Below are 27,967 nucleotides of genomic sequence, written 5' to 3'. Positions count from 1 at the left end.
TTATATAAAATGCAGACTGACATCTCCAAAGTCCCCTAGGGGATTTGCATACCAACTTCCTATTCATTTTAATGGGAACAGGGTGCTCAAATACCGTAGACAGCTTTAAAATGTTAATCTTTATTAAGAAATATACAAGTAGCCAAGATACTTCCATTTGAAAAGCAGCTAATTTGCATGTAGGTCAGCAGCATTGCTTTTAAAATCAGATTGTTACTATGCCCACTTAAAAGATTTATTTACAAGGCAAACCATCACTCTCACATACCATACAGCAGTCTATTGGTTAAACCACGTGTATTTCAAAATGTGCCTGGATACATAAGTAAGAGGATGTAATAAGATCCCTTTGCAGATGGCATGACATTTTAGGTGAAGAATATTCATTTTAAGAATTATTGATAGATTTTAGCTGCAGGCAATAACAGCTACTTCTGGGCCATTATAACCTTGAAGATAAATAATACGCTTTAAAAAACTTGTCTAAATAGCTCTAGCCTCAAATGAATTCTAATAGCACGGACGGTGCTGATCAAATACGGCAGAGATTTTCTTTTCTTTTGGCTTCATGTAAAGTAAAATAATTAGAAATAAACTAATAAAGTTAACAGTAACAATACAAAGTGAGGCAAAATGAACAACATTTAAGAGTAACATTTACAGCCAAAGAAAGGAAATATAAATAAAAAGATTAAACTCTTGGTTCTACTCCTTCAAACACATATACATGTGTGGAATCCTGATTTATGCTAGTATTCACATTAGTGTCAATGGAATTGCATGTGAGTAAGGATTACTTGTCTGAGTAATATTATGCCAGATAAGGCCATATATCTTTAATATACAACACTGTGTCAATTTATTATTATTCATTATGGGCCAGATTCTGCTACCCTTTGTCATTCTGGATAGACTCATAGACTGAAGGGCTGGAAGGAACCTTGAGAGGTCTTCTAGTTTAGTCCCCTGCACTCAAGACAAGACTAAGTATTATCTAGACCATCCCTGACAGGTGTTTATCTAACCTGCTTGTGAAAAGCTACACAATCTCCCTAAAAAGAAAAGGAGGACTTGTGGCACCTTAGAGACTAACAAATTTATTTGAGCATAAGCTTTCATGAGCTACAGCTCACTTCATCGGCAATTTGTTTGAGTGTTTAACTACCCCGATATGTAGTTTTTCCTGAAGTCCAACCTAAACCACCCTTGCTGCAATTTAAGCCTATTGCTTCTTGTCCTAGCCTCAGAGGTTGACAAGAATAATTTTTCCTCCTCCTCTTCGTAACAACCTTTCATGTACTTGAAAACTGTTATCATGTCCCCTCTCAGTTGTCTCTTCTCCAGACTAAACAAACCCTTTTTTTTTTTTTTCAATTTTTCCTCATAGGTCATGTTTTCCAGACCTTTAATCATTTTTCTTGCTCTCCTGGGGACTTTCTCCAATTTGTCCACATCTTTCCTGAGATGTGGTGCCCAGAACTGGACACAATATTCCAGCTGATGCCTTATCAGTGCAGAGTAGAGTAGAAGAATTACTATTCGTGTCATGCTTACAACAGTCCTACTAATCCATCCCAGAATGATGTTTGCTTTTTTTGCAACAGTGTTACACTGTTGACTCATATTTAGCTTTCAGTGGCATTCCTCGCACAGCAAGCAGGGCCGGCTCTACAGTTTTTGCCACTCCAAGCAGTGAAAAAACCGGCCGCTGCAGATGGCAAAAGGGAGAAGCTGCCACCTATTTGCCTCCGCGGCCGGCGGGACAGAGGAGTTGCTGCCGAATTGCCACCGCGGCCGGAGGAACTGCCGCCCCTTTCTAACTGCCGCCCCGAGCACCTGCTAGGAATGCTGGTGCCTGGAGCCGGCCCTGACAGCAAGGCACTACTCAGAATGAATAAAGGGAACAGAATCTGGCCCTGTTTTATAATGCCTCATATCAGTGTTGATGTCCCTTTGGTGGTTATATACCAGACCCCCAGCTGTGGTCAGATCCCCAGCTTGTATAAATTGTCAGCTAAGGAGAAAGCTAAAAAAGTGATGTCTTAAACAGAGAACTCTGGGCTCATTTATTACACCAAAATCAAAACACCACCAGCTGAGGATCTGTCCCTGGGTTTCTAATATTGCTGTTTTAAATGAAGTCCAAAAAGACAATAGTTCACATGTATAATAGCTGACTCACCGAGTTGTCTGCTGGGGTTTTTATACCATGCTCATTATTGTGGTATCAATTCACCCTAATATTGGAGCACTAAGGCTCTTGGAAACCATTCACTGCTATTACAAGGCAGGGCCTGCCATTCTTATACAAATGTAGCTCTGACTGAAGTCAATAGCTGTTCCATGTCTGTAAAAATACAAGGTGAAAACCTCACCCACTGAAGTCAATGGCAAATTCCCACTGGTTTCAAGAGGGGGTGGGATTTTACTTGCAAGAGCAATATTACCCATAAAGGAGCAGGTTAATAACAGAGTTAAAGCACTAACTCTGAATTTTCTGGTTCTTTCCAGTTTTAGCCAACTCCTGAGCATCACAGTAATGCATTAGTTGAAAATTTAATGATTTTAATGTCTGTTTTAACACTTTTATATCTTTTAACAAAATAATTATAAATTCAGTAGAAGAATTAAAGCTGTGTTTCCTCCTTTAAATGCAATCATAGATGATGTATGTAAGAGTATTGGCTGCAAGTCAAGTCAGCAGAAAGCCAAAATTGAATCTAACTCCACCGCTACAGCTGTGTATGATGGCTTTTGCAATTTTTTTATATTGGTTATAAATGAGGCGGAAACTGTGATTATGCCAATTTTGGAACAACACAGTTCTTCTAAAACACCAAAAATAAATAAAATTAATTTGAAAAAACAGCGCCACCAGCAGAATTCAAACATATTTATGTGAGCGAACGCTGCATTCCAGTGTGTATACCAAAGGAACCCATGCAAACCTTACTGGTTAATGGAACTACAGCTAGTTAACATACTATTGCTGTATGAAGCAGCACTGGTATAAAAGTCAGCGCAGTGATTGATTATCGGTATAATGTGAACATTAAGTAATTGCCCTTAAAGCGTGCAGATCTATGCGAAGGAATGAAAGAGCCCCCTTTCCATTTGGAACCCTAAACACAACAGTGATAAGTAGAGCTGGGTGAAAATTTTCTGCACAGAACATTTTGCCATTGGAACATGCCAATTCGTTGAAATCAAAACGTGTCAGTTGTGATAAAATATTGTTAAAGAAAAGAAAAGAAACTAACCGTTTGGATAAGTTGAATGGAGCACACCATTTAAGCCCTATGGGAGCATTTCAATTTTTCCTTTCAAAATGACTTTTCTTTTGAAAATGTGCTTTAGCTTACATTATAAATTACACCATAATATAGCATTAAAAAGTTGGAACTGAAACAAAATGTTTCAGTTGACCCCAAATTCAATTTTTTCAAAACTTTTGCTTCATGGGAAATTTTAGAAATTCTCTGGTTTCATTTTTCAGTTTGGAATGAAAACACATTTTTCGGAAATGTGGCAATTCCCACATAGCTCTAATGATAAGTGTTGCTGTGCGCAAAACCCACAGTCTAGGAAAGCCGGTCCACAAATCTAGACGGGGCAAGGTCTGAGTGATATGTAAATTTAACTGCCAACTGCAATTTAACTCCTTTCTCCACGGTCTTTCAATGCATGCACTTGCAGCCCTGCTCCCCCAGAGAGCCCTGTTGGTGTCAATGCAACTCATGCGCAGAGGTCTGCTCACACACATCACTTCGCAGAATTGGGGCCTTAGTGTCTGAGTCAAAGCCCACTGAAGTTAGTGGAAAGACGCCCACTGATGGGCTTTGAATGGGGTCTAAATAAAGCAAATTCCCTCCTACCTCTGCAGGTCTCCCAGGACAGTAGACTCTCACTGAGTTGCACTAATGACTGGGGCTCAGATCCTCAGAGATGTTTAGGTGCCTAACGCACATTGATTTTAGTAAAATAAATGGGAGTTAGGTGCCTAAGTGTGTTTGAGGAGACCCGTTATAAATGACTGACTGTGGAGAAGTAGCAAGGAAGTGAATAGACAGAACGAAAGAAATGTACTTTCTTAATTTAGGTTGGGACTCTAAATTTCTGACAGCGATGCCCTAGGAGGGAAAACAAATTCAAGGAAATGAATACATAATAACCCTTCTACTATGAGAAGTACATGGATTTCCTCAATATTTACATTCTTCAGAATACGCATCACTATGTTAGTTAAAATGTTAGACAGTTCAGAGTTTTAGGGCAATTCTTAGAGATGAGGCACTCCAGATCCAAACGTCTACCGAACTCTGGAAAAGTTCTGCTCCACATCTGAATCTATCGGCAACATTTCGCAGCTGGGCGCTTCTCTCGTCAGTACGGATAGCGGGAGCTTGGGGATCACACAATAACATGTACTGCATGGGAATGCAAAAGAGCACAATGTGTGCTGATTAACACATGTCTTCTGGAGTGCAGGCCACTTCAGAGAAACACACACTAGCTTGAAATGAATGAGTGCCACTCTTTACTCTGCCTGCCTATCACCTGTCATTCAGCTGGCTCCCTGAGCTCTGACCACTCTAGAATTGACTCATTTCCACTGTGGAATGAAAGGGAGGCAGGATGCTGTGAGCCAATGCAGAAGTCTGCACCTCTTGTGCAATTTGGAGAGACAGAAGGGTCAGTCCAGGAATGATGACGCCCTGGCTACCCTATCCAAGAGGCCAAACATGTCATGGAAGGGTGCACATGGGCTGATGATACTAACACAGTCGGGTTGCAACAGTGGCCTGGATGTGGTCTGAAGGTGGAAGAACCCACGCGTCACAACCACAACAGGACTACCCCCCCCCCCCCGCTCCCTGTGCCAAGTCCTTTTAGTCAGGCTTCAGAGTAACAGCCGTGTTAGTCTGTATTCGCAAAAAGAAAAGGAGTACTTGTGGCACCTTAGAGACTAACCAATTTATTTGAGCATAAGCTTTCGTGAGCTACAGCTCACTTCATCGGATGCATACTGTGGAAACTGCAGAAGACATTATATACACAGAGACCATGAAACAATACCTCCTCCCACCCCACTCTCCTGCTGGTAATAGCTTATCTAAAGTGATCACTCTCCTTACAATGTGTATGATAATCAAGTTGGGCCATTTCCAGCACAAATCCAGGTTCTCTCACCCTCTGCCCCCCACCCCCACAAACTCACTCTCCTGCTGGTAATAGCCCATCCAAAGTGACCACTCTCTTTACAATGTGTATGATAATCAAGTTGGGCCATTTCCAGCACAAATCCAGGTTTTCTCACCGCCCCCCGCCCTTTTTTCCAAAAACCACACACACAAACTCACTCTCCTGCTGGTAATAGCTTATCCAAAGTGACCACTCTCCTTACAATGTGTATGAAAATCAAGGTGGGCCATTTCCAGCACAAATCCAGGTTTTCTCACCCCCCCCCCCAAAACGCATACACACAAACTCACTCTCTTGCTGGTAATAGCTGATCCAAAGTGTCCACTCTCCCTACAATGTGCATGATAATCAAGGTGGGCCATTTCCAGCACAAATCCAGGTTTTCTCACCCCCTCCCGCCACAAACTTACTCTCCTGCTGGTAATAGCTCATCCAAACTGACCACTCTCCTTACAATGTGTATGATAATCAAGGTGGGCCATTTCCAGCACAAATCCAGGTTTTCTCCCCCCCCCCGCCACCAACTTACTCTCCTGCTGGTAATAGGTCATCCAAACTGACCACTCTCCTTACAATGTGCATGACAATCAAGGTGGGCCATTTCCAGCATAAATCCAAGTTTAACCAGAACTTGGTTCTGAGGGGGGGGGGGGAAGGAAAAAACAAGGGGAAATAGGCTACCTTGCATAATGACTTAGCCACTCCCAGTCTCTATTTAAGCCTAAATTAATAGTATCCAATTTGCAAATGAATTCCAATTCAGCAGTTTCTCGCTGGAGTCTGGATTTGAAGTTTTTTTGTTGTAAGATAGCGACCTTCATGTCTGTAATTGCGTGACCAGAGAGATTGAAGTGTTCTCCGACTGGTTTATGAATGTTATAATTCTTGACATCTGATTTGTGTCCATTTACTCTTTTACGTAGAGACTGTCCAGTTTGACCAATGTACATGGCAGAGGGGCATTGCTGGCATATGATGGCATATATCACATTGGTGGATGTGCAGGTGAACGAGCCTCTGATAGTGTGGCTGATGTTATTAGGCCCTGTGATGGTGTCCCCTGAATAGATATGTGGGCACAGTTGGCAACGGGCTTTGTTGCAAGGATAGGTTCCTGGGTTAGTGGTTCTGTTGTGTGGTATGTGGTTGTTGGTGACTATTTGCTTCAGGTTGGGGGGCTGTCTGTAGGCAAGGACTGGCCTGTCTCCCAAGATTTGTGAGAGTGTTGGGTCATCCTTCAGGATAGGTTGTAGATCCTTAATAATGCGTTGGAGGGGTTTTAGTTGGGGGCTGAAGGTGACGGCTAGTGGCGTTCTGTTATTTTCTTTGTTAGGCCTGTCCTGTAGTAGGTGACTTCTGGGAACTCTTCTGGCTCTATCAATCTGTTTCTTCACTTCCGCAGGTGGGTATTGTAGTTGTAAGAATGCTTGATAGAGATCTTGTAGGTGTTTGTCTCTGTCTGAGGGGTTAGAGCAAATGCGGTTGTATCGCAGAGCTTGGCTGTAGACGATGGATCGTGTGGTGTGGTCAGGGTGAAAGCTGGAGGCATGTAGGTAGGAATAGCGGTCAGTAGGTTTCCGGTATAGGGTGGTGTTTATGTGACCATTGTTTATTAGCACCGTAGTGTCCAGGAAGTGGATCTCTTGTGTGGACTGGACCAGGCTGAGGTTGATGGTGGGATGGAAATTGTTGAAATCAGGGTGGAATTCCTCAAGGGCTTCTTTTCCATGGGTCCAGATGATGAAGATGTCATCAATATAGCGCAAGTAGAGTAGGGGCGTTAGGGGACGAGAGCTGAGGAAGCGTTGTTCTAAATCAGCCATAAAAATGTTGGCATACTGTGGGGCCATGCGGGTACCCATAGCAGTGCCGCTGATCTGAAGGTATACATTGTCCCCAAATATAAAATAGTTATGGGTAAGGACAAAGTCACAAAGTTCAGCCACCAGGTTAGCCGTGACATTATCGGGGATAGTGTTCTTGACGGCTTGTAGTCCATCTTTGTGTGGAATGTTGGTGTAGAGGGCTTCTACATCCATAGTGGCCAGGATGGTGTTATCAGGAAGATCACCGATGGATTGTAGTTTCCTCAGGAAGTCAGTGGTGTCTCGAAGGTAGCTGGGAGTGCTGGTAGCGTAGGGCCTGAGGAGTCAGGCTGGTGGTGGGTTTTGCTCCAAGGTCCTGAGCCAAAGCCCTTTGAGATCAGTGGAAAGACGCCTATTGACGTCAATGGGACGCAAATGGTCAGGGACCCCAAGTGAATAGGTTCAGGGTCTATTTTGCCTCAGGCTGGTGAATGTAGCGAACAGATTTCAGTAAGAATGCAACTCATTTTTTCCACCACAAGGCCTTGTCATTTAAATGCAATTAATGAGATTTATAACCTTCGTAGATTGCTGGATTGCAATGCCGCGCAGCGAGTCAGGTTGCTGATCAAATAAACTGAGCATATGCCACTTTCTGGGGGAAGTCGCTGCATTGAATTAAATCACCAACTGGGAACTGGGCATACTGCTGTGTGCCAGTCCTTTCGGGCACCACGAAAGTGCAAAAGGGCTGATTCGTCCATGTGAAGGCAAGGGATCCCATTCTGAGCTGGTGGTGTTTTTTACCCCGTTTGCATTGTAATGAATGATTACTCAAGTTGCAATGCAGTGGAGAATCAGGCTCCCCCTATGATGTATCTTTTATAGATTTCAGATTATTATTAGAAGCCTTCAAGATTTTTTTCTCGCTTGAGAAATTATTCTTGGCTCAACCACATTAACCAATTCAAATCTTTTTGTGGCATTCATACGGCCTCCATTACTTCAGTATTAGAGCACCTTTATCCTCACTGCACTCCTGTGAGGCAGGGCAGTGCTATTATCCCCATTGTACAGATGGGGAACTGAGGCACAGAGAGACCAAGGCCCAGATCCTCAAAGTTATTTAGGCACCTAATGTACATTGAACTCAATGGCATTTAGGTGTCTAAATACCTTTGAGGAGCTGGGCCTATGTGACTTGCCTAAGGAAATCTTTTGCAGAGCAGGGAATTGAAACCAATTCTTCTGCATCTAAGGACAGCGCCCCAGTCACTGGACCAGCTTGATATTTAGCCAAGCTTTTGATGCTTTGTCAGTGGTGAGGAATGAAGTGTCACGAAGCCAGATTGTGGCTGTGCAGGGAAGTAAGGGGGTAAACACGTCCCCTTGTTTCTTTGGACTTCCTACCCAAACCACGGGCAGTGGTGCAAAAGCCCCTGGTGGGCGAAAGGTGTAATTGCAGCACCTCTGCAGAAGAAGCTATTATTTTGCAGGGAAAAAAAATCTGTGAGGGACATGAATTCTGCTCTTGTGTTTCTTTTGTTAAAAAAGTGTGTGTGTGGGGGGCATGGCCCCGTGGCCCCCATCGTTCTGGTGCCAGTGTGTAGTGGGCCTTCCATGGGCCCACTACATTGCCCACTCTGCATAGGTGGGGGGGACGGGACTCCAAAAATGGCCTTGGCTTCCCCGCCCCCCCCCGCTGCCCCAATGTGCAATTCAGTATGGATGCACCAGTATGTACACTGCACTAGGTACTGGCCCGGGGTGTGAGGTGGGAACAATCTGCATCTTGGGCTGCTCCTGCAACATCAAGATACCCCCTGCACAGGGCTTGTGGTAAAGCCCCTAGTGACTCCATCGCTATTTTGAAATGACCATTCCATTGCAAACAACAATATCCACTCAAGCTGTGAGGAGTTTCACTACCCTTATAACAAATTATCTTGTGTTTCTTAGATACTAAGTTAGTGCTTTAACAAAATGGTTAAAAAAATGTGTCAATTTAAAAGATTGATGTTTCCTATTATATTTTTTCAATGCCAATTAATTACTTAATTCATTAGCAGTGGAACACAAGAATAGGCGTTGAAAAGCCTGTGCTTTGTGTAGATGCCTTTAATTATGGCTAATTAAATACTGTGGAAGGACCTGATTATACCTCTGAGCATTTCCTAAGCTGGAGAAAGAAACAGGGTCTTGTAGTCTTGAATGCATGTAACAAAAGCAGAACTCAACAACTACATGGCTGTAAAAAGAAAGAAGAGTACACATTATCGAGAAACACTGGGGGAAGCATTCCATCCTCAGTACGTGCCTGCCTCCCCCGTGGAGAATTATAGATGTTACCACTGTTTGTTTTGGATATTAGTAGAATCTGGAGTAAACTCGAGTAGGAAGCAGTGCATGCAGCCGCTGAAAAGAAACAGCAGTGCCAGTGAGTAAACACAGTCTCAAGGCAAATTGATGTAATGCTCACTAAAGTGAGGAGCAGATTTCCAGATGGCCATTGTACATATGGTTACGGCGGCTGCTCTCGCCAAAACTGCAAAAAAGAGCAGAACACTTTCCAAATGAAATCAGCATTGACCTTGGAAGATGAAAACGTGCCAGCCCCAGAAGTTGCGCTGGTTATTTGGTTTCTTTTCTTTTTGCTTCTTCTCTTTATTCCTCGCCAGTGATTGCACCAAAGATCAGAATCCAAAGAGTTGTAACCAAAACCATCCTGAACCAGTGAAACATTTCTTTTGAAAGACATGTCATGCTATCACTTTAAGGAAAGCCTTCCTCGAGATCTTGCAGTTGGCCATGCTGGCAAGCAGACTTATTTTTGGAACCCAACGTGCTGATTGAAGCAGCGTGGTGGTGGTGATGGTGATGGTCGTCGTCGGGTGGGGGAATAACAATTAAACAAAGTCTCTTCATACTAGGACACCACAGCCATAGAGCCTCCTCTATATACTGTATTTCATTTTCAGTTCTTATTTATATCAAGGGTGATTCTTCTCTGTGGTCATGTCACTCTTTTGCTGGTAACAAGCCCTTTTGAACGCTATTTTGTTCTGCCTTAATTAAAAGGATCTGACTAGAGCTGGGTGATAAAACTGTGCCATGGGCTTTTATTTGCTATTGGTCACTCTTGCCTAGCCGGTTGGAAGCGGACTTTTGCTGCTGGGCAGCCTGATTGAACTTCTTAATAAATGGCAGGTTCTCAAAGTGTCAGCTACATATGTTACAGAACGGGATTGTTAACCACTGTATCACAAGTGAGCAATCAGGCAGCGAGACTAAATACTTCTGTGGAGTGTTGTCTATCCCTGCCGGGCTGTGCAATTCATTCTAATGATCATGGGAGCTATACTGGACTAGCTTCAATGTCAAGCTTTCTAATCTAGAATCTCATTTTGCCATCTTCCTCCTTGTGACATGAAACCGTTGCCTATGCTGATGAGCAAACACCTTATGCTTTATAAAATCCTTTCTCTGCAGTTAAATGCTAATCTTTTAGCCAGAAATACACTCAAACAACGAGTCCAATGGCATCTTCTGAGTTGCACAGAGCCATTGTCAGAGGGCTGTATGCCAGTGAGATTCTATCAAAAGCTCTAATAAGAATTAAAACATGGTCCACAATACAAGACACACTTGACTACATTTCAAAGCTAAAGTATCAATGGCAAGGTCACTCCTATTGATGATGTAGATATTTTTTGTTTTGTTTTGTTTTGTTTTTTCTGCCCCAAAAAACTCTCCAGCAGAATGTGCGACATAAATCCTCAATTGCTCTTGCAGTTTTAATCTGGGGAAAGTATGAAAACCAGGGACTTCTGGGTGAAATGCACAACTGCAAAATATGACATGCTGGACAAGTGATTGATATGGCTTGGGAACATGAAGCCTAGGGTCATTCATCAAGTCCAACTCATCAAGCTCATGTTGCAAGAAGCTGCCTACAAAGGATAAGGGGCCAGATATATTGTAGCCTTACCCCTTATGGATCCATTTATATATGTGCAAAATGGTACCTTTCTGATTTGGTAACATTCTCCACCCACTCTGCACAATCTCCATGGCCAGTGTAAATGACGGACAAGGTGGAGCCCCTGAGTGAATGGGGCCCCAGATGGAACTCAATGCAGACAGACCTTCTTGGGTTTAGTCAGCTGTTCGCCACCATTGTATTGGAAGGGAATGGCATGGAGATCTTTTTAGCCCTAAGGTGTCATCAAGCGCCAACAGATCAATGTTTCCCAACATTTGCTGGTTGGTGACCCCTTATTCAAAGTTGAACATTTCACGGCTCCCCCACCCCCGACATTCATTATGACAATGACAAGCCTGTATAATTTCTCTCTCTGTGGGTATGCCACCACTGCGATAGAAATCCCTTGGCACCGAGCCTCAGAGCCCAGCTCAGCTGACTTGGGCTTGCAGGGCTTTGGCTGCAGGGCTAAACATTGCAGTGTAGACTTTTGGGTTCAGGCTTGAGCCTGGAGTCTGAGACCGCCCCCCTTCGCAGGATCTCAGCGCCGGGGCTCTAGCCCGAGCCAGGCGAGCCTGAGTCAGCTGACCTGAGACAACCATAGCCCTGCCACAGGTCTTTTATTGCAATGTAGATGTACACTAAGTGTTTCAAGAGGTTGACACAGAATACTTGACCTTGATGGGTAAGGGCGTGCAGGGGGTCATGGAGCGAGCTAGTCAGAGACAATTGCCTCCATGCACATGAAAGGGCCGGAGCTACTAGTGCAGTTACTAACATAGTTGACCTCACAAACTTTGAAGGCTTTGGCCACCCCCAAAGAGGTGCTGGATACTTTCTTTTCTTTGCTTTGGAATTTGAATATTAGAATATCGCGATCCCTCCCCAATAGCCTTTCGTGACCCCTTTGCGGGTTGAAACCCAGCAGCTGAGAAACACTGCAGTAGATCAATACGGTGCTAGTCTAACTTTGCCATGTATTCCCCAGTGTCACCTTCCCCAATTAAAACAATCGTTGGCTAAAAAATACAAAGCTGCAGTCAAATCAGCACATTCACCTACTGCCGGTTTGCTGTAAACTCTCCTGTGTAACTGTGCCGCTCAGCAACTATGTCCCACGACAATCCACACAGCCTTAAACAGTGGAAGCCAGTGTGCCAGCAGAGACACACTGATTTACACCACCTGAGGATCTGGCCCATGGTTATATAGGAACACATTTAGCCAGGGCTCAAACCTAAGGAGCTGTCCTTGAAAATATACAGTGGGCCTGATTCTCATTTGTGCTCAGTCCCCTTTATGCTGCCGGAGCAGTACCAAGTGACCATTAATGTAAATGAGAATTAGGCTGCAGTGCATCACTATTACTCTAAACTTCAGCATCCTCCATGCAAAAGGTGCAATGCCTTCAAGCGCTACTGCTTTAAAAAAGGCAATTTGGAGGCTGAGAGACGACTGCCTGTTTGCTGAATGCAATGTCTGATCCAGTCTGCTGTTGCATATCTGGAAGTCGAATAGCATCACACTTGGACCTGCCAAGCCTGGTTACTGTTAGTGCTTCCAATTACCGGCCGTCTCCTGCAATCTCATTTTTGGCTTCACAACACACTGATGATTTATTTAACCTGAATTTAGAAGCGGAGCTTTTGTTTGATCAAATGTGAGCCTGGCGCTGGGGTAGAAGGGAAAGGAGCCGGCAACATTTCTGAGATCACACTAAGTGCAAATAACAGGGCCTACATGCATTCAGAAACCTGCTACTGTGCGCAACAGAGAACCGCTGGGCTGGGGCAGCACCATCTGTCATTGGGAACTTCAGGGATCTGGTTAATATTCAGCATGCAGATCCCTAAAGAGGCACCGCCTGGTTTTAAAAGGTCGTTGCTCTGTTGTGAAGACGCTCTTGCACTAGAGCGGTGGGACTCAACCTTTTCCACACCGTGACACCAGGTCACAGCAGAGAAATGTTGCTGGACTCCTTGCCCATCATTTCAGGCAGCCCCCCCTCATCTAGCCTTAAAGAACGGGAGGTTAGATTGCAACCCCTCTGGAGCTGTTTGGGACCCGCAGGTTGAGAAACCAGGCCCTACAGCAAGTACCTATGTGGCTGTACCACTGCCCTCTATTGGATGGCATTAGAGCTGCTTCTCTGTTTGCAACAGGTCTTATTAGTCTAAGGGTACGTCTATACTACCCACCGGATCGGCGGGCAGCGATCGATCCAGCAGGGGGGTCAATTTATCGCGTCTAGTGTAGACCAGGCCTAAGCAGCATCCCCTGTCACTCAGATAGTAAGGTCCTGGGCTTTCAAAACAGGATGCTCTGAGTTGCATCCCTGCTGCCACTGTGAAGTTCTGAGTGGCATCTAGGGTGAGTTAGATGCCCATTATTTGTATTGCAGTAGCATCTAGAGGTTCCAGTCAGGGATCAGGCCCCTGTGCTAGGCACTGTACATGCACATACAAAAAAAGAGACAGTCCCGGCCCCAAAGAGCTGGTTTGTTACTCTGTTAAGTAGGTATAGGCTGCCTTAACAAATATAAAGAAAAAGCCAGGGGTGAGAACTGATGTAGTCGCTTATTTCTAGAAGTCCAGTGCACCTCAAGGCAAACCAAGGTATAGTGGAGATACTGGTAAAGCAGAGAATACATAGGTCCCTGCTAAATAGCCATCGCACTTTAAACCAAAATCAGTGAATTGAGGTTTGCTGTTATAAGGTTGCATTTCCAGACTCCTGTGAATTCCCTCTCCAGAATGCGTTGCAAAACCAAGAGCTTTTGACATCAAAATGCAATTTCTATTGACGCCATCGGGCGCTGCATTATGTAGGTCATGAAATGGTAGGGTATTCCCATTTTCCCACCTGTCTTATCCTTTCTTATCTCCACCACGCAGGGCTACTGCTTCACCTCCCCCTGCTATTCGCTGGTGGTATTAGGACTGGACATGTCATACAGCTCCAGCAGGAAAAAAAGAACAGCTTATTTTTTCCCCTGCAGTGGATCTGGCTTCTGCACAGCATAAAGGGAAAAGCCTTTGGGCGTCATGCTGAAATTCTGTCTTGCAGCCTTTCAGTGTATTAATCAACACAGCGTTCCTCTGGTCTGGAGAGGCAGCCTCTTGGTCCCAGCTATCCTGAATGGTAGGGGAGCTAACCACTAGGGACCCACTCTGCAGCTGATATCAATTGGCTGACTATGCCGATTTCCACCAGCTGAGGACCTGGCCCTGGAAATTCAGCTTTTACTATTTAATTTCAAAGCTATTATAAAATCGGACACAGGGCTGGGTCCTCAGGTGGTGTAAACGGGTGTATTTGCACTGGAGGGAATGGAGCTATGCTAGTATACACCAGCTCAGAAAAAACACAGTTGAAAAAGGTGGCTTCTGTGCTGCGTGTAGTGAATAAAAGTAATTGCCAGTATAACCGATAGGTTTCTGGTTTTAATCACAGTTTTTCCTCCTCCTTTATAATTACTGCTCATCATTTCCTGTAATGCATTTCTTGTTTGTGTGACACCGCTTGAAAAGTAACCAAAAATTCTCTGTCGAACCTTCGCTTGCAGTGTTATCAGGGCACAAGAGCCCTGTGCAAATCAACGGCAGCGTGTCAAATAAAGGCAAACTAAATTCTTTCATTAATTTTTGGCATCTGATGACCTGATCTGTAACCCAGCGAGTATATCTGCAATTACTATGCTGTACTGAACTTGGTAATTTGCCCCACTATCAGCATGCATTCTATTTCTCACTTACTGGGGATTAACAATGAGGCATCAGATCCTGCAGACCTTACTCCTGCCAGCAATCCTTACTCCTGGGAGGGTCCCATCGACTTCAAAGAGGCTGCTCCAATGCTGAACGGCTACCCGTGAGAGTCTGATTTTGCAGGATTGGGCCCTCTGAGAACTAGCAGCCAGGGCTTGCAGGGTAAGAATCTGTATAATCAAACCCATTGATTTAAAAGATCCATTGTGTTCCTCCTGAACTGAAACACTGCAAATTGACTGCAATAGATTTGCTCCACTCTGCTCGGCTACAGAATGAGGAATCAATCAGGGGGATTGCTTGCTCCCAGTTTCTGAGTCTTTTTTTTTTTATGCTAAGAGATGAGAGGGGGAACGAGGGTCATTGCTTTATTCTGCATCACAAGTGAGAAACTAGAAACCTGGTAAATGCCGTGACTTTGGCTAATGAGATTCAGAAATACAGAGGCAATATTAAACAGGAATTCTGAAACTTACATCTCCTGTCATTTTTCATGTGTTTTAATTGGGCAAGATGTAATTAAAGGCACAGTTGCCGTGGCGCATAATAAAAACTCTTTCCCCAGATAGATTCTGAGGCTCCAAACCTGCAAGATGCCCAATCCTGCAAGCACCCTCAGCTCCCACCAGGTGTAATGGAAGAGGAGGAGGCCTGACATCTCGCAGCATTGGGCTAGTTAGATAGAAAGCACACTCCTAGCTGCAGCGTAGCTATAATCAGAGAGAACCAAAGCAGGCTGCATCCTAAAACAAAGAGTTAAAACTCACCTTGCCTTACTCTCCGTTGGCTAGCTGCTGACTGACTGCTGAGACCTCGAACTGCTGGCTTCCCTACAGAGCCCCCTAGCCTGCAAACTGGACCAGCAATCCCCCTCGCCCCGCCACACACAACTCACGCTCTTAAAGTGATAGCTTGCAATTCCAACACAGTCCTCAATACACCAGCCTACCATGGTCATATCATAATAAAAGTTACCATTCCCTATGACTTCAGTGAGAGCTTTTCCCAAGCAAGGACTTGGTGAGGCCTGCAGGAAAAGTCTGCAGGCTCCTGGGGAACTGTACACTCCTCCATGGGAAGCCCAAATGAAAAAAACATTCCCCTCTTCTGATGTTTTTATACGCACATTAGGATGACCAAGCCCAGGCAAGATCTGAATCTTGCCCAGCTTTGCTTAGCACAAGTGTGGAGGAATTCACTACAACCTTGTAAAAGGTTTTCCTCTGATTTTTTTTTTTTTTTAAATCAGCCCTCGGTGTGCCAATCTGATTGCACTTTTTGCTGCAGGAACTCAATTATGTGAAAGAGAGGCACCTCAGCATTCTGTTCCAAAAACGACACCTTGACACCGACCACTTATTGGAGAACAGAGCGGATGAAAACACCCACAGGGAGTGGAGGATGATGGGAACTAACCAAAAGGGCGAGGGGTTGGGCCAACGCTCTAGCACGAAGTCGATGACGATGAGGAATTGCAACTGGCATGCCTTCGAGCAACAATGGTGTGGAATTCCCCGTGTTGCCATGCTGGAACTGTCTCTCTTTCCCACCCCAATTTCGTTGTGTGCTTTATTTTCATGTTTTCAGCCTCTCAGGGCTGCAATAACTGATCGGTGTCAAGGTGTCATTTTTGGAACGGAATGCTGAGGAGGCCTCTCTTTCACTTAATTAAATTCCTGCAGCAAAAAGTGCAAATCGCTTGGCATATTAAGAGCCGATGGAAAGAAAAAAATTAAGAGGAAAATTGTCACTTGCACATATACATAGCACAAAGTTAACCACATTCATTCAGCTGCAGCAAAGGAGCATCACCTCCACAACTTACTTGCCAATCTTTTCCCAGGGCAGGAACAAGTGCTGTTAGAAATTGCAGGTCCCTCTGGCAAACCAGTTCCACAAAGCTCACAAGCTTTCTGCTCTGCCTGGGAGACTATGCTCTTTCTCTGTGAGCATGTCAGGGTTTGGGATGAAAGACGCACCTTAAAAACATGTTTCAAATCCCACTAACCAAGCCAGTGGGAGTTCTGCAAGCTTAAGAACCAAGGATGCTGCTTAAACATATGATAATGTCCAGAACAAGATTACTGGAATGATCTAATTCTAAATGGTGTGTGGGTGGACGAGCGAGAACAGGACAAAGGCCCCAGGTCTGAAATTAGTGACTGCACCAGGGAGTCAGAGTGGATGGAAGGTTGGGGGCAGGGGAAACATGGAGAGAAAACTTCTGAGTGCGTTTTTCATTCTAATTTCTCCCAAACTCACTTAGCTCTAATCTTTAATTCATATTTTTATTCTATTCTCTTTGTGCTAGAAACTCCCTATTTCATGTAAAGGGAGCACCTCAGACATCAATTATTTGACATGTCAATCCCTTTTACACGTTCTCTGTTCTACATATAAGTAGGCACCAATGAGAGGCATTAAACATTCATTAAATTAGAAATACATGAAACCAGCCTCGGCAGCTCTTTTCATACAGCTATGACTAATAATCCAAACCCTGTGGAGGAGCAAAGTGAACCCTTCTGTAATTCTTTCAGAAAGCTTGACCAGTAGAACATCTTTCATAGTTTGCTTCTCAGTCATAGACATTAGATTCAATGGCCAGATCCTTAGCTAGTGTAAATCAGTGTAGGTCCATTAGCTTCAATGGGGCTGCACTGATTTACACCAGTTGAGGATCTGTCCTAGGTCTCTAAGGCAGCCAAATGGTTTGCAGTAGCATAATTGGATACAAAATTCATTCATACTCTTCTAAATTACTGTGATGATTTGATTGCCCCGGGAATAATAACGACATGCCTGCTTTCATTGTGGTACCTTCTGAACTGCTCCGGTTCTGTCAGTGTACCTATGCTCCCAACCTGATCTTGATGTACGTGGTCCAGAAGTACTGCCCTGGAGATAGGGAGATGGTGGAATCTGAAGACTCTTCTCAGCGTAAAGGATTAACAGTGATTCCCAAGTTTTTACACAAAGTTTCAACAAAGTTGTCCCATGGGCTTTTCTCAACCTGTGTTTCTTATCACAGCAAGGAATCCTAGCATATACTGCAGATTTCCCAGATACTCAGTCTCTCTTTTCTGGATCAGTTCTTTGCCTACCACACTAATCCACACACTTTTGGTTAAAGCGGATCAATAGGTCAAATCCTTAGCTGTTGTAAATTAAAGCGGCTCCATTGACTGCAATTCACACCAGATGAAGATCTGGCCCAGTCTTTCTTCTGGGTTTTACCCATTCATTGCTAACAATAGTTATGGCTGCCATATACATAAATGGTTGTTTTCTTCTATGGCTTTAAGTGTATGCAAATGTGCTTCCAGAGTGACTGAAGATTATACCATCCCAGGTAGCACCTTGGACTCAAACACCATAGAGGAGTCAGGGGATACCAATAAGTAAAGGACATTCTCTATCTGTTCCCTTTAGTCTTGCCACAGCCCCAGTGAAAAATTAATTTGCCACCTACTACCTAGCCTTTTAAATGGCATCTCTTTCTGTGTGCCCATAACCTGACCAAATATTTAGCGTCTTCAAGATGTTTATGCTAGAAGAAAGGGGTTAAGAAGAAGAAAAAGGGCTAATAATAGTTCTGTAAGAGGTGTGATCTTCCACCAGACCTCCGAATGCTATTTTGCTTCCTTTACCCCAGAAATTGTATGCTGAACTCTAAAGCAACCTAATTTCCAAAGGTATCTATTCCTAATGTACATTAATTCAGTTCACCTCTTTGGGGGCTGTCACCTTGTTGTGATGAAGGGGCATGTGTGTTCCAATGATCCTCAGAGCTAAGTTGTCAGGAGCTTCATGTTCCTGGTAGGGTCTCCCAAGGCGAACAGGTCTGAGGGGAGGTCCCAGGCAAAGCTCCGTCCAATCCCCCAAGTCCTCAATGGTAGATCAGGCAAAAGAGGTCCTCGGATCTCAACAGCTGTGAAAGTGGGTGAAGACTGCAGCAAGCAGAGATCTCCAGTTGTCTCGGACTTTCCCTGCCACTGGGCCACAGACCTCCAACTTGTCATGATCGTGTGGTCGCTGTAGGCACACCATCTTCCCCAAATTAAAATAAATCATGTGCAGGCTTCTACCATGGGAAATAACATCTTCCCAACCTTCCAAGCCCTGCAGCAACAGACTAGTGGTTACAGGCACAGGACCCAGACTTGCTGCTGCCAGGGAGAGGCGCCTCTCCCCCAGCCCCAAGCTGCTGCAGTGAGAGAGGGCTGGGCGGAGTCCTCTCTCCCCACTGCAGTCCGGGCAGCCTGCACCCAAAACCCTTCAGCCTCACACCCCAACCCTCTGCCCCAGCTCTGAGCCCTCTCCCACACTCCGAACCCCTTGGCTCCACCCCACTACATGCATTTTGTTATGTGCACCAATATGAATGTTATGTGTCACACATCACCTCCATATTGGTGCACATAACAAAATACATTCCGCACATAGATGTCAAAAATTAGAGTGACCACTGGTCCTGGGCCTGGTTTAGTTCAACATCTTCATTAATGGTCTGGATGATAGGATGGATTGCACTCTCAGCAAGTTTGAAGATGACACTAAGCTGGGGGGAGAGTTAGATACGATGGAGGGTAGGGATAGGGTCCAGAGTGACCTAGACAAAATAGAGGATTGGGCCAAAAGAAATCTGATGAGGTTCTACAAGGACAAGTGCAGAGTCCTGCACTTAAGGACGGAAGAATCCCATGCACTGCTACAGGCTGGGGGCCGACTGGTTAAGCAGCAGTTCTGCAGAAAAGGACCTGGGGATTACAGTGGATGAGAAGCTGGATATGAGTCAGCTGTGTGCCCTTGTTGCCAAGAAGTCTAACTGCATATTGGGTTGCATTAGTAGGAGTATTGCCAGCAGATTGAGGGAAGTGATTATTTCCCTCTATTCAGCACTGGTGAGGCCACATCTGAGTATTTTGTCCAGTTTTGGCCCCCCCCACTACAGAAAGGATGTGGACAAATTGGAGACAGTCCAGCACAGGGCAACAAAAATGATTAGGGGGCTGGGGCACATGATTTATGAGGAGAGGCTGAGGGAACTGGGCTTATTTAGTCTGCAGAAGAGAAGAGTGAGGGGGCTTTTGATAGCAGCCTTCAACTACCTGAAGGGGGGTTCCAAAGAGGATGGACCTAGGCTGTTTTCAGTGGCGGCAGATGATATTAGGAAAAACTATTTCACTAGGAGGGTGGTGAAGCACTGGGATGGGTTACCTAGGGAGGTGGTGGAATCTCCTTCCTTAGAGGTTTTTAAGGTCAGGCTTGACAAAGCCCCTGGCTGGGATGATTTAGTTGGGGTTGGTCCTGCTTTGAGCAGGGTGTTGGATTAGATGACCTCCTGAGGTCTCTTCCAACCCTAATCTTCTATGGTTCTATGATAAATTAACTCAAACTCCAAAATAATGAGTAATGAGATTATATTCTAAGTAAATTAAGAAAGAAGCTTAGGTGAAATGTGGATTTCTATGCAAGAAATAAATTGTTATTTACATTCATTTGTGCCCATGCCCTCAAAGATGAGGAAATTTTTAATATTTATAGCCTATTAAAATAAATGTACATAATAACTGTGCCGGATCCTGGCCTCTTTGCCCAGGTAAAACTCCAGCTGAAATCAATGGGACTCTTCCTCGTACAGAGGAAAGGATCAGACTTTTTATTTTAAAATCTGTATCAACTGTGATAATTTAAAACTTTAATTACAGACGCAGGTGACAGACTGCCTATGAAACATCTTTCTCCTATCCAGTATTTCACCATGAATCTCACCCGTAGTCTATGCAGCTAGTGAATAAGTACAGTTGCTAGAAAGTATTTCATTGTAGATGTGTTAGGTTTCATCTGTTTTGTTGTGTGCAACTAATTATCTTCTTGAGGGTTAGTGGCAACAAAAATTAAATTAAAGTGAAAGCCAGAGCCCAAATCAGAAACGTATAAGGCTTATTTTGCTCATCCCTCCTGAAAATGAAAATGCCAGGGCATAGTCTAATATTTTAGCAACTGCATTAATGTGCATGTAAGTGGGTGAGAAAGCTTTTGCTCTGAAAAGAATTTCACACTTTAGTGAAGAAAAATGTTAACTAGTCTAGGGCTGCGTTTATTGGATTTTTAAATTAATTTCTGTGACATAGGCATGCCACAAAAGCCCCAGTGATGAATTCTTGCTAATGTCAACATTATTTTGGGAAAGAATTTTTAAATAGTGCCCATAATTCATGAGAATAGAGACCTCTGGGAATTTACTGCATAATCTTATTTTGCCCTTTCCTTGTTTTCACTCACAACTACACTTCCCAAACCAGTCTAGATTCTTTTAATTTTAAAATGCATCTGGATTTTTCTTTAGCAGAGCAGTGAATGGGAAGTGGGATGCAAACCTGACATGGAACTATATCAAGCAGAGCCAATTTAGAGCAGTAGGTAAAGATCACACTGTAGCTAACTCAGAACAGCACAGGAAAAAAACAACCTATCTTGTCTGCCCAGAGGACTATGGTCTATAGCCGAGCTGTTCTCCTTGTTTAACTTTAAAACGTAAGAGCCAAATCCTCAAGTCCTAAGGACTTGGTCCTAGGCAAACAATCCGGTGCATGGGGAAGTTTCTCTCATCTTGTACATTTTTCCCCACGATCCAAAGGCGATAAGAACCCATTTAACTTGGACAGCAGCTTAAATCAGATTAAAAGAATTGGAAGATCATAAACTTAAAAAAAGAAAAAAACGAATGCACTCTGTGCCAGAGTGTATTCAAGAGGATTCAAGGCATCATAAAGAGCAACCTCCCAATTACCTTTAGGAAACAGCTTTAAAGTATGTCCATCCACTGATAATGAGCTCTGGCTCTGAGACTGGGTCCCTCACTCACAAATCCAAGCACCACTCGCCAACTTCAAGACAGGCCTTTGGTGAGAGTAACAATGGAAGTTGTGTTAGGTGACAAGAAGCAAACAAGGGGACAGACCAATTTCACAGTACGACGGGCTGATTGGGAGACAATTGGCCGGATGCTCAGTCGTATCCAAGGGTGTGTCTCCTGAATGACACTAGCTGCAATTCTGACCCATAATTAGCAACAAGTAGTGGTGAAAAAGGTGGGTAGCATCTCATGCTGGATGTTGGAGATTGAAGGGTCCAAGAGCACGTGACAAGATACAAGATGAGAAATAACAACACACTCTCATGTGCAGAAAGACCTAGGCGAAAAAGCTCAGGGGACATCTTAGTGGGAATTTGCTTATATAGGCTGCTGCTCTTGCTTCAGTGTGACATGAGCGGATAGTTTTCTTGTTGAGATAAAGTAAAGCCCACGGGGCAGGAGGGACATCACAGACCAGGGCGGTCGCGAGCTTGATTTAAATAATAACAGGCAAGTTTAAGATCATGTGGAGACAAAAGTTCACAATAGTTGACAGACTTTTATCTGGAAAAGTCAAAATGACCATAAAGAACAACTTGGGGCAATAATTTTGTATTCTGTCACTCCTGGAGAACTTGAAATCCAGTAACCTTCCATCATTAGTCAAAAACCCTGTACCTGGAGCCATCACCCTTAAAAGGTACTGTGACAATTTGGACAATGGGACATGAAAGAAGAAATGTTTCCTCCCAAATTTTAGCCTTGCAATGAACTCTGCCTACTGTATGTGCAACTCAATTAAGCTGCCTGATATAACAAGCTTTGCAGTCACTCCACTGAATTTTTCAAAGCACAGGATAACAGTTCTATTTCTTTTGACAATTAGGAGTAAATCTCCAGACCCGCTTGTTCAGGATGCAGGGGAAAGGAATTGATATTGGCTGCATATGAATCTTCAGGTCAGGTAGGGTAGAGTCAACACATTTCTGCATTAACCTTCCTTCTGCACAGCGCTTCTGCCCTTGGCAACACATAATTAAGACAGGCATGAAAATCATTCTCAATGTATCAAAAGGAAATTATTCTCCAGTTAATGACAGCAACAGTTACCCATACAAGCAAGCTACACTGCTTACAAAAGAAAGCACAGCAAAGGACATGGGGCTCTATCTTAACCAACAATAATGGCCTTTCGAGCTAAATTCATAAGGAATACCTTTCCAAATGAGAATGTGCATTGCACACTGCTCTGCAGATTTAATCATATCCCCAAATCTCCTTCATTTGCCTCGATAGAACAATAACCAGACAAGCATTAAGACTGAGCCGAAATCTTTTGATCACAACATATCTTTCCACTGAAATAGTTTTCTTTAATGGAAAACAAAAGCTGTAGGGTGGGGGAAAAAATTGTATCACTCTGTTAAGTGAGATTGTCAAACAGAATGATCCATGAGCGTATTTGTGAAACTTATCTTTAATTGACTGTGTGCAGTGGAGTTTTCACAAATAAAAGCTTGGTCTGAACATGGGTAGCTGGCTTCTTCTGGAAAGTGATGCAAAACCTCCTTCTAGCATATGTCAGAGGGCTTCGGAGGGTGAGGTGACCCATTCGATATCTTTCTATGCTTTTGCAATCAAGGTACCAAGGATTTCACAGAGTCATAGATTCCAAGGTCAGAAGGGACCACTAACCTGACCTCCTGTAGATTACAGATCATAGAACTTCCCCAAAATTATTCCTAGAGCAGATCTCTTAGAAAAACATCCAGTCTTGATTTAAAAACAGTTAGCGATGGAGAATCCACCTTGACCCTTGGTAAACTGTTTCCATGGTTAATTACATGTTACACCTTTCTCTGCTAGACTGAAGAGCCCACTATTAAATATTTATTCCGCATGTAGGTAGTTATGGACTGAAATCATGTCACCCTTGAACCGTTTTGTTAAGCTAAATAGATTGAGCTCCTAGAGTCAGTCACTGTAAGGCATGTTTTCTAATCCTTTAATTATTCTCATGGCCTTTCTCAGAACCCTCCCCAATTTATCAACATCTGTCTTGAATGGTGGGCACCAGAACTGGACACAGGATTCCAGCAGCCATCACTCCAGTGCCAAATACAGAGGTAAAATAAGTTCTCTGCTCATACTTGAGATTCCCCTGTTTATGCATCCAAGGATTACATTAGCCCTTTTGGCCACAACATTGCACAGGGAGCTCGTGTTCAGCTGATTATCCATCCCAATCCCCAAACATTTTCAGTCCCTGGGTCCCAGGATACAGTCCCCCAAGATGAGAGGTCATCTATCAAGATGCCAGTAGAAACAATAATGCCAAACAGGAATGCTCATCATGTTTCCTATAATAACAAAGAGGTGACATGGACAGACAGATAACTGGTGAGCCTTAATCTCCCATATTTCTTCCCCACCATCCTCCCTTGCCTCAGAAACCCACCGTCTTTAACAGACCTGGGCTCTTGATTTTAAATGGCTTGGGGGTGAGTATAATAATCATACCTAGCTCTAACAAAGCACTTTTCATCAGTAGATCTCAACGTACTTTGCAAAGGAGGTCAGGATCATTATCCCCATTCCACACAGTGGGAAGCTGAAGCATAGGGAGATGAAGTGATTTGCCCAAGGTCAAAAAATGGGTTTTGGTAAAAAGTTTTGCATTTCCAAATTCCATTTCTGGTAACATTTTTCAGTTTTTGGTGAAAAAAAATCTACCAAAAATCTACCAAACATTTTACTGAAAATATTTTGTTTTTAGTTTCGGCGGGGAGGGGGGTTGGTTAGAGGGGGAGGTGTCAAAAGACTAGAACATTTTATTGACATTGACGTTTTTGTGCAAACATTTTCATTTTTGACCAAAAGCCACAATGAAAACATTTCAGACAACGCTAGAGATGTGTAGGGAGTGGAAGTTACACATTGATAAGAAGACATGGACATGAACAGCAGGGAGTTTGAGAGTATTACTGAGCCTATGATCTTACTGAGTATAAGCTGGTGTAACTCACATGTGAAGTGGGCTGGAAGAAAGTGTAAGTTACACCTGCTTAGACTCACCTCTGAATTTATCCCAATGCATGACTAAAGAGAATGTCTCAAGGGGTGAGATGTGGCAAGGATAGATTGAGTGCCACTGTAGATGCCATTTAGGTAAGTACCAGCAGAAACGAATGGAGACAAATAATACCATAGAAAGGACCTGAATTACAGTTAGCCTAAGGTTAAGGCTCCGTTCCCTTCCATTCTCCAGTGAACGCATACAGCTACAAAGTGGGCTTTACAAAACAAGGATCTGAGTGGCTGATTCTGACTAGACGGTGTAATGACACCCTAAAAATGCCCATAGGCATAACTCACTGAATGAAGTCATAATGACAGTCATGTTACCGCAGTGGTTAAAGATGCTTTGTATCCTGACACAGGCTCCCCGCTTTGTGTGCTGTTGTTATGGTGATATTATGGCACAAGTAGTGCACTGGGTATCTGTCAATGGAAAATAAATGCTTGCACCAAAAACGCTGACCAGTGGCAAATAATAACTTAAATCATCGAGGGCCCAACCCCGCTTTCACCAAAACCAATGGGAGCTTTGCTACTGACTTCAATGAGAGCAAGAGCAGCCTATTGACCTTAGACAAATGTTGACCCCTGTCATCTCAATCTAGAGCCAAATGCCGCTCCCCTTACTCATGTAAATAGTCCAACTGACTTCAAGTGGGACTAAGTGTGGGAGCAAGGTAAGCAGGAATTGGCCCTTGGAGAGCTGAAATTCTCACCTTGATTGATCCTCACTAGTTTTAGGACACATCCTTGCTCGGGTGAACAATCCCATTGAGATGACTCATGTGAGTAAGAGTGTCCTTGAGTTGCATTGATGGAAGTTGATAACGAAAGCACACACACAATGAGAAGGAACAAACATCGACCTTTGCCAGGCAAAGTAGTTTCTGGGCTGCGTGTAGGTAATCAAAAAATCTTTATAGAATTTTGCTGTTATCTCTTCTTTAAAGCTAATACAGTGCATTCTTACCATTTTTGCAGACAGGACAACACTGTTCTGGTTCATAGACTGGGTTGACACATTCAGGAACTGCGCAGTCTGCTACAAGACAGTGAACTTCATTGCTGGGCTCACAACGACACCATTCACATGGAGAGGGCTAGGAACAAATCTAAAATTAGCCCATTTCCTCCTGCAGCTCAAACATTTGTAACATTTATATGTTGCCATAAGACAAAACATCTGCGTTTAATATGACTTCACTGCATTCATTCATCATGTGCAACACAAATTAGCCTGTAGGACAAAATAGTAAACTCTGAAATATTTTTAAAAGTGCTAAAGAGAATGCTCAGAATTATATATTTTTTAAGGACCATGCTTGTACTTGTCCATTGTCACACTTACCTCTCTATTATAAAAGGACCCAGAACAGGTCAGCGGGTCTAAAGCGAGTCACGTTTGGCTTTTGTTTGAAGGCACATGAATGCATGGCACAGATCGTGTTCCGTTGCTCATCCGTTGTCTTCTTGTGAGTAAGTCTGGTGTTAAGAGTTATAAGAGCAGAATTCTAGTAAACCTCAGCTCCGTGGCTGTTCTTGGGAAGGGGGCAGAAGGACTGCATGATGTTCAAATGCACATTCATGTCATGTGTAAACTCACAGTCGCAAACCAACCTAATGCCCTGAGTGTGTTACTGCCAGATCAGCTGGCTCAAAAGCTGGAAACTTCACTGTGTTGCAGCCTCGGGTTAGAAGAGTGGATACTTTTTTCGGAATCAAGAAGAATTTCTGTTGCTTTTCTTATAGGGCAGGGATTGTATTTTTGTTCTGTGTTTGCACAGTGCCTAGCACAAGAGAGCCCCAATTGGGCCCCCCAAAGCACCACCACAATATAAATAATAAATAATAATAATAATTTAATTTTTAGCCCCACCCTCAAAAAGGTATTTAAGCATATGCCCAAGATGAAGCTCTGAGTAATACCACTGAAGTCAATGAGTTACTTGGGAACCAACTGAACTGGTTACATTTTAGGACTGCCAGTCTAAAGGGTGTGCCTTGAACGCAGTAGAGAGAGTTGTCTTCATCTCACTTGCCTTCCCTTTTAATGGGGAGTTGAAGAAATATTTTAAAAAATAGAAAAGTCACTGTTTCAAGTCTCTAAAACAACAAGTGTGTGCATGCAGGTGAGACAGACACACACACACATACAGAAAAGGAGGGCAATTGGAGAATTAGTGCCTGGCAGGCTGGTGTGTGAAATCTCTAGCAATCGAGCATGCCGTGCACCAAGTGTTCGTGTGGGCCATGCTGCTGCACACTCGAAAATCCATCGTGAACTTTGATCTACTCTAGTTTGAAACAGCATGGCACACTAGGGAACTTCCAGTGAGCGGGAGCAGGGGCCACACAACCAGCTCGTGTGCCGCACGCTAGAGTGCTGATGTTACACCCCAGCATGCCACGCACTAATGCTCCATCCAGCTATGCCCTTAGATAGACTGGAGAGAGGGAGTGGGACTAGGGGTGGGGAAGAGAAATAACAATGACTAAATTAAGCGCATGTGAAAACCAAATCACTAGAAAATCATTTTATTCGATTACCTGTCAGACACTGAATTCGGGCCTCTTCTGAAACAGCTGATCCCCTCACTAGCAGCTAAACTAATGGATGGAGGGTACTGGTGCAAACTCTTCCTTCCATCACATAAGGCGAAAGCTGCAATAATGCCATTGAATCCAACGGAATTCCTCCAAATTAAATGAGAGCAGAATGCCGATGAAATGTTTCAGATCATGGTGACGTCTCTCACCAATTCGTACAAGACATACAGAACACACTGAGTTCTGGTCTTGGCAGGTAAAAAGTTTTTCTGTTCACCTCTAAGGGGCTCCATATGTCTTGAATCAAATCATTTGTGCCCAGGGAATTCATTTCCACCCTAAAATGGACTAATTAAAGCATCCCTCGCTTTGTCTGAACGTCTGCAACCTGTAATCCCCATCAACTCTCATTACTAGTGGCTCTGGCAAATTAGATAAAATCAGCACATCCTGAGTTAGGGAAGCAGTCTGTGGAGGTGGAAATCCTCTGTCTAATTATCTGCCCTCATTCCACTCTGCTTTGATTTCTATCTGCAGTACCAGGAAGCTCAATTCCTTTTACCTGCTTTTCTTATTCAAGTCTATTTAATAACAATAAAAACAACACAGAAGAAACCCAAACTACTAGCCCAGGGATCAATAAGAAAATTGCTGTCTTGTTTTTCCCCAATTTAACCAATAGTTATATGGAATAGTCCAGCTCGATCTTCTGCTGTATTGAGAC

The 27,967-nt window shown here is 43.7% G+C and overlaps 1 protein-coding gene and 1 long non-coding RNA gene across 3 annotated transcripts in view; both read right to left on the bottom strand.

Moving 5' to 3' along the window:
* Positions 1 to 27,967, bottom strand: part of VWC2L (von Willebrand factor C domain containing 2 like) — a 125,998-nt gene that overhangs the window by 68,916 nt on the left and 29,115 nt on the right. For both annotated transcript variants that reach the window (XM_027830473.3, XM_007068306.3), the window contains exon 3: positions 25,667 to 25,796. In XM_027830473.3, coding sequence (XP_027686274.1) covers positions 25,667 to 25,796 — 130 coding nt within the window. The remainder of the gene's footprint in view (positions 1 to 25,666; positions 25,797 to 27,967) is intronic.
* On the bottom strand, positions 1,416 to 11,335 carry LOC122462287. The gene is made up of 3 exons (XR_006284758.1): positions 11,324 to 11,335; positions 10,467 to 10,472; positions 1,416 to 1,629 (listed from the first exon to the last, which is right to left on the bottom strand). It is a non-coding gene; the product is annotated as an uncharacterized LOC122462287 (long non-coding RNA).

The sequence above is a fragment of the Chelonia mydas genome, chromosome 11 (genome assembly GCF_015237465.2).
Source record: "Chelonia mydas isolate rCheMyd1 chromosome 11, rCheMyd1.pri.v2, whole genome shotgun sequence".
NCBI classification, from domain to species: domain Eukaryota; kingdom Metazoa; phylum Chordata; order Testudines; family Cheloniidae; genus Chelonia; species Chelonia mydas.
The sequence above is the reverse complement of the archived record's forward strand: the minus strand, read 5'-3'. Positions and strand labels throughout refer to the sequence as shown.